General features: G+C 51.5%; 1 protein-coding gene across 8 annotated transcripts; it reads left to right on the top strand.

The window, feature by feature from the left end:
* The first annotated feature begins 109 nt into the window (after window positions 1–109).
* On the top strand, window positions 110–11,328 carry BORCS8 (BLOC-1 related complex subunit 8). Of its 8 annotated transcripts, none has more exons than XR_009260999.1 (7): window positions 139–254; window positions 2,231–2,368; window positions 3,090–3,202; window positions 3,684–3,748; window positions 7,248–7,644; window positions 9,695–9,770; window positions 10,010–11,328. XR_009260999.1 is itself a non-coding variant. In XM_058727337.1 (7 exons), exons 1-6 carry the CDS (start codon window positions 218–220, stop codon window positions 9,726–9,728), a joined length of 498 nt encoding a protein of 165 aa, XP_058583320.1. In that variant the 5' UTR covers window positions 139–217; the 3' UTR covers window positions 9,729–9,770; window positions 10,010–11,328. The 8 variants fall into 8 exon arrangements, 4 of the variants coding, with proteins under 4 accessions (XP_058583323.1, XP_058583320.1, XP_058583321.1 ...); XR_009261000.1 differs by having other exon boundaries at window positions 10,101–11,328; XR_009261001.1 differs by having other exon boundaries at window positions 7,248–7,400.
* The last annotated feature ends 641 nt before the right edge of the window (window positions 11,329–11,969 follow it).

Below are 11,969 nucleotides of genomic sequence, written 5' to 3' on the forward strand. Positions count from 1 at the left end.
TCCGCCCCTTCCTCACCCGTCTACTGGTTTGCCTCCTTCCCCCAGTCTCTCACTCAGGGTTCCTCTCCAGTCTAGGTACACGAAGTAGTGAGGACGGCAGGCCAATTGGCACCGGAACTGGAGCACCACGGCGTCTGGTTTCGTAGGGGAAGGTTTGAGAAGCCTTCCCCATAGCCGGACTTCCGCTTCCGGTCCTCGGAATCTGTACGCGGTCGTTATGGAGGAACCGGAGATGCAACTCAAGGGAAAGAAAGGTTGTGTTGAGCCCCGGGCTGGACAGAAGGGTGACCTGACAGAGTGCAGGAGGGGGCAAAGGCTTGGAGGGAGCATGCGGGGGAACTAATTGGACCACCATTGCATCCTGGCTCGGCCGCTGGCTAGTTTAAAAACCTTTATAGAGTGTCTCCGTGCCTCGATTTTGTCATCTGTAAAATGGGAAGTATAATAGTCTCTCCCTGCCCCCATAGGTTTGTTGTGAGAATTCAGTGACCTGCTATTTGTAGTGCATTGAAAGAACGCCTGTGACGTGGCAATCGCTGTGCGTGTTACTTCCGTATACGGTTACGTATTTGTTTAGGTTTACGTTAACATCGAATATTTGTAAGTCACATAGTTACAAATTACCAAACGCCACAGACTTGTTAAATCATAAAGGTTTTTGTTATGACACACGTTATTTCTAGTTATTATTTTTAAGTTTATTTTTGAGAAAGAGCGAGAACACAAGTGGGAGAGGGGCAGAGAGACGTAGAGAGGATCCCAAGCAGGCTTCCCACTGTCAGCGTAGAGCCCCATGCTGGGCTGAACTCACCAACTGTGAGGTCATGACCTGAGCGGAAATCAAGAGTTGGTTGCTTAACCGACTGAGTCACCCAGGCACCCCTCTAGTTAATTATTTAGAAGGCGCAAGTATAGTTCATTCCATCTTTTTTGCAGCAGCACTGGAGGGTAAGCTCTTATGCTCATTTTCCAAACCAGGAGGCCTAAGAGGGATAAGAGTACACTCAGTTTGGAGGTGGCAGGATGGGCTCTACCCTACTGAGGGCGTTGCAGTGAGCTAGACATACTGACACTAGCCAGACTCATGCACAGCCTCCCTTGACTCCCAGATGCGCCAGAGTTCTCTGTCTTGTTAACTGCACTCCACTGGGCATAGCATGGGGTCCATCTCTGTAGCAAACCTTGAGGTGGGTACTATTATTCCATTTTTACAGCTAAGGAAACTGAGGCTCCCAGAAGCCCCTGCCCTCAAGAATCCAAGCTTTAACTTTTTTTGTTTTTGTTTTTTTGTAAAAATGTAATGTAATAAAGAATGAGAATTTAGGGGCGCCTGGGTGGCGCAGTCGGTTAAGCGTCCGACTTCAGCCAGGTCAAGATCTCGCGGTCCGTGAGTTCGAGCCTCGCGTCGGGCTCTGAGCTGGTGGCTCGGAGCCTGGAGCCTGTTTCCGATTCTGTGTCTCCCTCTCTCTCTCTGCCCCTCCCCCGTTCATGCTCGGTCTCTCTCTGTCCCAAAAATAAATAAAAAACGTTGAAAAAAAAATTTAAAGAATGAGAATTTATAAGAGAAATGAACAAGGTGCTGAGGTTGAGAATGAGATGGAAGTGACATCCGGTTAAGCGTGGTGATCAGGGAAGGCCTTGCCCAGGAGCTGAGACATGAGGGATAAAGAGAAGCCCATGGGGGAAGGAGAGGGTCAGCGGCAGAACAAGCTGTGCAGCAATACAGCAGCTACTGATCACAGTATTTATAGGTATTTAAGTTAATTAAAGTTAGGTAAAACTTAAAATTCTTATGGTGAGCACTGAGTAATGTGTAGAATTATTGAATTACTATATTGTACACCTGAAACTAACATAACACTGTATGTTAACTCTATTGGAATTAAAATTTAAACAAAAAAATAAAATTCAATTTGTGAGTCGTATTTCACATTTCAGCCACGTGCTCAGTAGCCAGCCGTATGTGCCTAGTGGCTACATTATTGGACACTATAGATTATAGAACCTTTCGGTCATCTCAGAAAGTTCTTTTGGACAGTACTGGGAGTGTCCAAGGAGCAGCCAGGAGGCCACTGTGCCTTGGATGGTGAGGAAGGCAGGGAAGTTAACAGCAGGAAGAACATACAGGGCCTTATGGGCCGTAGTAAGTTAGGCGGATTTTACACTCTGGCTGATGGGAGCCATAAGAGGGTTTCAAATAAGGGAGAGACATATCTGATATGTTCATTAGGAGATCACTCCATCTGTTGTTTGGAGATTGGACTGTTGGCAGAGCGGAAGCAGGGAGACCAGGAAGGAGCTGAATCTGGCGTCCTGGTGAGAGGTGGCCATGCCTGGACCAGTGTGGGCAGTGTAGTGGTAAGAATAGGTGAGATTTAGACTTTGTTTTCAGGCAGAACCAGCAGGATCTGTCATGGATGGGAGGGTGTAGATGACTGACTGGCTGGGAATGTCATTTGTTGAAGCAGACGTGGGGTAAGGATTTCTGTGTAATTAACTTACCAGGACAGGAGAACTTCACAGGGGAGATAGGGGAAGCTGAGCAAGGAGTGATCTGAGGGCAAATCCTCAGCCTGATGCTTCAGGAGAACTCAGAAGGATGATTTACACCTCCACGTTGTCCCAACACACAGCAGGAGATGTGGCCTTTAATACCCCTTGATGGTCAGTCATGGCTGAAGGCCACCCAGCGATCTAAGCTTCCAGGCATTTTTAGGTCCAGTAACTGGTAGGACCCTCGAAGAAGAGTCTCAGATTCATTCCTTGGGATAAAGGGAATGTGAGAAGGTCCAAGTGGACAGAAGCAGTGTCTACTACAAGTGGGCTTGGGAGGGGAAAAACCATGAGTTCACTGGATGTGTTAACATCATGATGAGCGAAGCCTTTCTTGATTATCTCCTTCAACCCATCACTGGGACCACAGGTGACCCAGCCCCTGAGTGGACACTGGACACCCCTCGCTGCTCTGGCTGGACTCGCAGATTAAGCAGTCAGGAGTCTTATGCTTTGTCTCTTTGTGTCTCTGCCGCCCTTCCCTTGCTCTGCCACCCCCCCACCCCGGCCCCCAACTTCTGATTTGCTCGGCCCAGTCACAGACAAGTTCACTGAGAGTGTCTATGTCCTGGCCAATGAGCCATCCGTGGCCCTGTACCGGCTGCAGGAGCACGTGCGCCGCTCTCTGCCTGAGCTGGCCCAGCATAAGGTGAGCCCCGCTTACCCCTGCCACTGACCTCCCCCAGAGTCCTCACCTCATGATCTGGGGCCTGCTACATGGAACGGGCTGTTGGGGGAGGAGTCAAGGCTGGGACAGCAGCAAGGAGGCACGAGGTCACTGAGACAGGTTGAGGCCATGGGTGGACAGATTTGGGGGTGGATTTGGAAGAAGGGGGTGGCCGGATGTGCATTTGTTGTCACTTGTATGGCGAGAAGGAAGCAACCGCATGAGGACCCGAGGGAACGATGTGCCAGGCCGAGGGAACCGCCTGTGCAAAGGCCCTGAGGCATGGTAGCCACGTGTTGGCAGAAAGCCCAGACCGGTGAGGGAGGGGATTTTCAGGAGGAAAGATCAGGATGGAGGGGGCTGGTCTCTGTCGCCATGGTGATGGGTGATCAGGTACTCCATCCCAGGAACTGAGAGGGTGGAGGTAGCAGCCCTCCTGCTAACAGCTTCCTGTCTCCCACAGGCTGACATGCAGCGATGGGAGGAGCAGAGCCAGGGAGCCATTTACACAGTGGAGTATGCCTGCAGGTAAGCCCTGTAGCCTCCCCACTGCCGGGGTTGTCCCGGTATGCCCCAGGGTCACCTCTTGGGCACTCGGGCATCTCAGCCAGCTCTCCAGTGAACCTTCTCCTGCCAAACGCATCTGAGTTGAGGCATGTGGATCTCGACTTACTTGGCCACACAGCAGGTTCCAATCCAGGCCTGCGCTTCTCACCATTTGCCCATCCCCCATGTGCCTCAGGCAGGCTTCTTCCCGAGTGGAGCCCCTCCCCATGTGTCATAGGAAGGGGTGGAAAGGTTTAGGGGAGATGCCATCTGGGAAGGGAGCCAGTGCCTCAAGGGACTTTTCCTTCCCACATCCAGGACCACAGACTGGCCAGCGGGGTGGACGGCAGCTGAGAGGAGGGCCACAGCACAAATACAGCTGATTATTTTTAAATTTTTATTTCTTTCCAATTTTTTTTTTTTAGTGTATAACAGACGCATAAAATTTGCCACCTTAACTATTTTTAAGTATACGGCTCAGTGGTATTAAATACATTCACATGCAGCCATCCCCACCCTCCATTGCCAGCATTTTTTTCATCTTGCAAATCTGAAACTCTCCCCGTCAGACACTAACCCCCCCCCTTCCCTTTCTCCTGACCCCTGGCACCCACCATTCTATGTTCTGTGTATGAATCTGGGGACCTCACATAAATGGAGTCGGACAGTATTTGTCTTTTCTGTCCATCCCTTTTCACTCAACATGCTGTCCTCCAGGTCTTCCCATGCTGTAGCCTGTGTTGGATTATCCTTCCTTTTTAAGGTTGAGTAGTATTCCATTGTGTAGACCCACCTCAGTTTATCCATCTGTCGATGAACATGTCGGTTGCTTCCACATTTTAGCTACTGTGGATAATGCTGCTGTGAATGTGAGGGTACCATTTAATTATTATTATTGTTGTTATTATTATTATTATTATTATTATTATTATTATTTTGTGTTTAGCTTTTTCTAAGTCTTCAGATTCCACCCCCTCCCCTCCCCACCTCCCAGTCCCAAGAGAAAGATGTATGTCAGAGTAAAAAGTAGTAGCCAGTGTTTCTTTTCATCACCGCACCTTTCCTGGCCTTGCCTCCCCCTCTTCAGTTGGTTCCCCTGACTATACTTAATGTCCTGGCTTGTTCTGTTTGCCTCGCGGGTTTGGCAATTTTATTTAGAAGTGCCATTTGCCCTTCGCGTGGACTAAGTCATTTTCATGGAGGCTGGACACACCCCAGCAGTACAATCTGCGGAACCGTGGGGTTTGCTTGCCTGTTTCTGTTGTGTGAACGAAGGTTCTTTGACAGGAGGTCCTGCTGCTGAGGGTGCTGAGCTCAGTGCTCTACCATCACCCGCCTTGGCCCCTCCACTGGGACAGAAGGCATTCCAGACGGATGGCATTTTCTTGAGGACGGTGGCCTCCGACACCCTCATCAGCTCAAGAAAAGAGTAGAAAACAGATGGGAGTTTCTCTCTCATGTCTGCCCAACAGCTCCTGCGCAGCTGTGGGCTCACCAGCAAGGCCCAGGTCGAAGGAAGAACATGTCAGAGTCTGTACTTTGTCCCGGTTCCTCCAGCTGCCCCATTCAGTGAAGGAGTCCGGGCTACGGGTGACACTTAAAGTTTAATGCATTAAAATGAAATAAAAGATTCAGCTCCTCTGTCTCACTAGCCATATTTCAAGGGCTTAGCAGCCATGTCAGCGGATAAAGAATGTGTCCGTCATGTTCCAGAAAGTTCCACCGGGCCATGCTGAGGCAAGCATGAGGCCAGTGTATTCTGAGCTCTGAGCACTTCTCGCTAGGGAGATGTGAATTTCTCTATGCTAAGGGACCATGTTTCCTTTATGGACATGAAAAAGCCCTTTTGGTTGTTGACAATGCTGTACGTAGTTGATGCAGAATTTATAGATACTGAATTGGATAAACTATTCAAGAGGGAACTTATAAAAGCAAGCGTTTTTTCCCCCTATAGTTTATTTATTTTTCATAGTTTACATCCAAGTTAGTTAGCACATTGTGCAACAATGATTTCAAGAGGAGATTCCTTAAGCCCTTTACCCATTTAGCCCATCCCCCCTCCCACAACCCCTCCAGTAACCCTCTGTTTGTTCTCCATATTTAAGAGTCTCTTTGTTTTTGTCCCCCTCCCTGTTTTTATATTCTTTTTGCTTCCCTCCCCTTATAGTCATCTGTTTAGTATCTTAAATTCCTCATATGAGTGAAGTCATATGATATTTGTCTTCCTCTGACTAATTTCGCTTATCATAATACCCTCCAGTTCCACCCACGTAGTTGCAAATGGCAAGAATTCATTCTTTTTGACTGCCGAGTAATACTCCATTGTATATACATACCACATCTTCTTTATCCGTTCATCCATCGATGGACATTTGGGCTCTTCCCATACTTTGGCTATTGTTGATGGTGCTGCTATAAACACGGGGGTGCATGTGTCCCTTCGAAAGAGCACACCTGTATCCCTTGGATAAATACCTAGTGGGGCAATTGCTGGGTCGTAGGGTAGTTCTATTGTTAATTTTTTGCGGGACCTCCATACCGTTTTCCAGAGTGGCTGCACCAGTTTGCATTCCCATAAAAACAAGCTTTTCATCCAGGTGGGCAAACACTAGAAAAGCTGACTGCATTTTGGTAGTGCTAAAACGAACAAGCTAACAGAGCAGGCGATAGCCCCCCAGTCCCCGCTTTGATCTCATGGCCGTTTTCCAGCCGGTCCCTGACTGATAATAAATAGGAGTGAGTTTTTTGTCTTTAACAGAACAGCTTTAAAATGACACTTTTATTTTTACTGCAGATGCTATGCAGGTGAGTTGCTGGCATTAGCAGGGCCCTGGGTGGCCTGGTGAATATTTTACTGTTGTGCTGTTGGAAGGGGCATTTTCATTAGATGTTTGTTAGTCTGGCACCAACACCAGAGGCTAGCACAGCTTGGCAGTGGTGTCCCCTTAATTAGTAGTGAGTTATTCTGGTTCCCTCTAAGCTCACCTCCAGAGCTCTTCACAGTTGAGTTGATAAGCTTCCTTCAGAGGCAGGAATAGGTTATCTAAAAGGCCATTTTTACACGTTTATCGCTTCTTCAAAACATTAGGTGGTCTAGCAGCAGGATGTGAAAGTTGCACCCGGGGCGCCTGGCTGGCTCATTCGGAAGAGCATGTGACTCGCTATCGATCTTGGGGTCGTGAGTTCAAGCCCCACGTCAGGTGTAGAGATTACTTAAATGAATAAATAAATAAATAAAAACTTTCAAAAAATTAGCTGCTTCTGGCCATCATGCGCTCTGTCGCATAGATGTCATCAAGGTGTGGCAGGGAAATCAAAACTTTAAACCCAGGATAAGCCCACAGAATCCCTGGGGTGCCTGTTGAGCACTGAGCCCGTGCAGGCGCCCCCACCAACCTCTGGTTGGGAGGCTACATGGGCAGGCGCAGGGAGGGGAGGGTAAGGCGGGGTGGCACCGACTGGGTCCATCCTCCCATTTCAGTGCTGTGAAGAACCTTGTTGACAGCAGCGTCTACTTCCGCAGCGTGGAGGGTCTTCTGAAACAGGCCATCAGCATCCGGGACCACATGAATGCTGCCGCCCAGAGCCACAGGTAGCTCCGGGACCACCCGCTCCTGCTCTCAGCCTCCTCGCTGTAAGGACCTTTGCTTCTCAGCCAGGAACTGCTGTTTCTCACTCCTTAGACAGCTCCCTTTCCTCATCTCATGGTGCCTGGTGGCTTCCTCTCGTCCTTTGGCGTCTGTAACGGGAGAGTTCAGCCGCCCAGCACCCAGGTCCTGAGCTCTGCTGTGTGCCCGGCCCTGGGCTGGGCACCGGGGATGCAGCGGTGGCCAATACGCATGTACTCGTGGTCTCACAGGGAGGTGTATGGCAACCAGGTAAACGTGGAACAGACGAGCATTTCAGATGTGCAAAAGAAGAAAAGGGAGGTGGGAGCCTCTCTGAGGGGGTGGGAGCAGAGGCCTGAGCACCATGCAGATGGGAGGTGGCCCGGGGCGGGGGTTCCGGGTTGGACAGCGGTGAGGACAGAGGCCCTGGGGATGGTGATCTGGGTGTGTTGGAGGAACATCTAGGAGGCGAGTGTGGCTGGAGTGGGTGAGCAAGAGGGAGACAGAGCCCGCGAGGCTTGCAGGGGAGGTTGCCTGGAGCTGAAGGAGGCTTCAAGCCAAGGACCAGATGGCCTAAAAATGAAAAGCACTTACAGTCCTCGCACCCTGGGGAGAGAGTTTTTGTCATATTGTCATTATAACTTAATAAACATGCACTCGGGCACATGTGCACGTGCTGTCAGCTGTAACTCTACTTTGATATATGTCCGGCTCCTGCAGTTTGGGACTGGGTCTGGCATGCCTGTCCCCCACCAGACATTTAGAAAGAAAAAAAAAAAATCTGTGTTACTGTTCTGAAAACTGAGACGCAGGAATTGTCAAAAACAAAAAAGCCTGGTGAATGTGTAAGAATGGACGTGCAGCCATCGTCTCACAGAGGGTAGCATGACATGGGTTGATCTGGGCTCCTTTGCTTTAAAGAACTGCCTGCCTTGGGCTGCCCAGCTGTAGGTTGGTGCAAGCCATTGGGGCCAGAGCTTGCTGTGTGGTGTGCACAGCGCCCCCTGCACGGTAGGGCCTCAAAAAGCCATAGCTTTTACCTGTTTTTTTTTTTTTTTTTTTAAGTTTATTTATTTATTTTGACAGAGGCAGAGAGAGGGAGAGAGAGAAAACCCCAAACAGGCTCCTCTCGGTGTGGAGCCTGGCGTGGGGCTTGATCCCATGACCGCAAGATGATGACCTGAGCTGATATCAAGAGTCGAATGCTTAAACGACTGAGCTGCCCAGGCTCCCCCATACCTTATTTATTTATTTATTTATTTATTTATTTATTTATTTATGTGTTGTTTATTTATTTATTTAAGTTTTTTTTAATGTTTTTTTTTAATGTTTTTTTTTTTTTTTAACGTTTATTTATTTTTGGGACAGAGAGAGACAGAGCATGAACGGGGGAGGGGCAGAGAGAGAGGGAGACACAGAATCGGAAGCAGGCTCCAGGCTCTGAGACATCAGCCCAGAGGCCGACGCGGGGCTCGAACTCACGGACCGCGAGATCGTGACCTGAGCTGAAGTCGGATGCTTAACTGACTGAGCCACCCAGGCGCCCCTAATGTTTATTTTTGAGAGAGGGAGACAGCGTGAGCTGGGGAAGGGCAGAGAGAGAGGGAGACACAGACTCGGAAGCAGGCTCCAGGCTCTCAGCTATCAGCACAGAGCCTGATGTGGGGCTCGAACCCACGACCTGTGAGATCATGACCTGAGCTGAAGTGGGGCGCTTAACCCACTGAGCCACCCAGGCGCCCCCCGTACCATGTATTTTTTTTTTTTTTAATTTTTTTTTTTTTTTCAACGTTTTTTATTTATTTTTGGGACAGAGAGAGACAGAGCATGAACGGGGGAGGGGCAGAGAGAGAGGGAGACACAGAATCGGAAACAGGCTCCAGGCTCTGAGCCATCAGCCCAGAGCCCGACGCGGGGCTCGAACTCACGGACCGCGAGATCGTGACCTGGCTGAAGTCGGACGCTTAACCGACTGCGCCACCCAGGCGCCCCCGTACCATGTATTTTTAATTCATGGTTTCCCAAGTGCTTTAGGTGCCTTGCTTGTGCCTGCTTCTGAAAGATGCTTCTAGCAGCTTAAAGTGCTGCTTAACACTTCTCTTGGCAAGCCCTGCGGGTTTGAAGTGCCCAGTCCTGCATGAGTCCCAACCACGACCTCTGAAGTGGGTGGCTGGTCCCATTTTTACAGAGGATGCCCTGAAGGCCGAGGCCGGGGGTCTTAGGGGACTAGAAGGTAACCCAAACCCATCTCCAGCCTAACTGAGCACGCCCGATGGCCTCTGACATTGGCCTCAAGGACGCTGCCCATGTTTTGTTCCAGCCCTGACGAACCACCCCTGCCCTCCTCAGCTTGATCCCGGAAGAGACTTGGAGGTGCTTTGGCCCCTCTGGCTCAGGTCAGTGTCAAGTGGGGTCGTGAGCCTCTGTACTCCATGCTCTGAACTAACCCACCCTCTCGGTGTCCAAGAAGGGACCTGCTCGTCTAACCTCTTGGGCTTTCTCCCTGGGCTTGTAGGATACTTGCATCAGTGGGAGGCTTCAGGGTGGTAGGGACCTTCAGCCCTCTGCTACTCAGGACGTGGTCAGCCCTCGTCTCCCTCGTGCTCTCTGTGCCAACTCCCTGCCCCTTCTCCAGGCCGCAGGCCCTGTCTCGATCCCGTGTTCCCCCTGCCAAGACAGAAAGGGGAGCCCGCGTTTGGTTGTTTTCCTCACACGCGTTCTCTCAGGCGGAGCCCAGCATGATGGCTACCCACCCAGCTCAGGAATCTTCGCTGCACTGCTGGCCAGCTGTGTGACCCTGAGAAAGTCCCTCCCCTCTCTGGTCTCTGCTTTTCCCTTCCGTCAGAGTGGTTCAGCAGGCAACAGAGGGTGCTGCTGCATAGTGATGTGTGTTGTAGCAATCAGCTACTGCTGCATGACAAACTGTCCCCAAACTTAGTGGTTGACAACCCTAGTCATTTGGCTGCTTACAGTCCTGCGATTTGGGCTGGGCTCAGTTGGGCAGTTTTTCTGGACTTCACAACTATCTGGCACTCATCAGAATTCAAAGGGGCTCATAGTCAGAGGTGGCCTCGCTCACACATCTGGATCTGGACCCGTGCCGTCAGCAGCAGGGGGTCCGTTCCCCTCCGCGTGGCCTCCCCAGCAGGCCGGCCTAGGCTTCTCCTGGTGACCGGGTGCCCAGAGGGCAGCCCCCGTGTGCCTGTGCCCATCCGACCTCTTCTTGCTTCACACTGCGGATGCTCCATTGGTCAAGGCCAGCCACGTGGCCAGGCCAAGAACCTGATGGGAGAGGACTGCACGAAGGCCTCAATACCGGGAGGTGTGATCGACTGTGTGAGGAGAGCATGGTACCAAGAAAGGCCTGGCACGTTGTTACTCGGCGCCCATGTAGGGCAGACCCCGGCAGATCGGCGGCATCTGAGGGACTTCCTGAGCTCTGGCTGTTGTAGTTCTCAAAGCCCCGCCCATTTGCCAGGCACTGCGATGGCGCTCTGTGCCACAGAGGCCCTCTCAGAGGGCTTGGGAGGCATGAGTGGGATGGGGCCTCCACAGCCCCAGAGCCACAGTCTCCAGAGACAAGAGGCAGCAGAATTCATGTGTGTGCAGTTGAAGTACTTTTTGAGCACCTGCTGTGTGCCAGGCTTAGCTCTCCGGCTGGGGGTAGTGAGGAATCCCGCTGGCTGTGGGATTGCCTAGGGAGCATCTGGGAGGACTTGGGGCAGGAGGGGCTACCAAGAGGGTCAGCAGCTCACCCCAGTGGCCCACGCAGTGTTGCCCACCAGCCCTGGGCCTACACCCCACCATCTCTCCACTCCCTTCTCCTTGCCCTCGTCACTCCCACCATCCAGCCTCAAGGACACCGCCCTGCTGCCCTCCCCACACCCTGTTGTCATCTGCTGTCCCTCTGCTGCTGCGCCCCCTTGGAATAAAATTCTCTGTGGCTTCTCCTGATCCTGCCTTTATCCCTACAGGCCCTGCCCCCTTCCTCTTCAGAATTGTTGCCCCATTGCCCCCCTCAGAGCCTTCCACCCCGCACTTTCCCCCCAAACTGTTCCCTACAGGGTGATTGGTAACCTTTCTAGGGTCAAGTCACAGTCTCCCCTGGCATCTGACTTCACCTGCCTCTCCAGTCCAGGGCCTCTAGCACAGTTCCCTTTTATAGAAGAGAAAGCAGGCTCAGAGAGGCCAGGCGCAGGCGCTGTCCTTGACCAGAAGTGCTGGGAGTCCTACCCCGGGGTTTCACCTCTTCCCCCATCCCACCTAGTACCTCCTGCCTCAGGTGCCACCTCATCAGGGTGACCTTGCCACCCTGAGGGTCTCTCAGACCTCTCCCTGACCCTTGTCCCTCCATCCCCTAGCCCCATTAAAGCTGGGGCCTTTGGACACAACTTTGTGGAATCTGGCAGGGACTGAAGACCAAACAGGTGTGGCCAGCACATTCCTCTTGCTTCTGCTCAGCGCCACCTCTGGGCCCCTCTGTGAATGTCTGGAGACAAGGCTTTGCTGCCTGTGGACTCCTACCTGCCCCCCATTGATCACGGACACAGTCATGGCCACGGCCCCCCCAACCGGTAATTGCCACTCTGTTAATC

The sequence above is a fragment of the Neofelis nebulosa genome, chromosome 4, assembly GCF_028018385.1.
Source record: "Neofelis nebulosa isolate mNeoNeb1 chromosome 4, mNeoNeb1.pri, whole genome shotgun sequence".
NCBI lineage: Eukaryota > Metazoa > Chordata > Mammalia > Carnivora > Felidae > Neofelis > Neofelis nebulosa.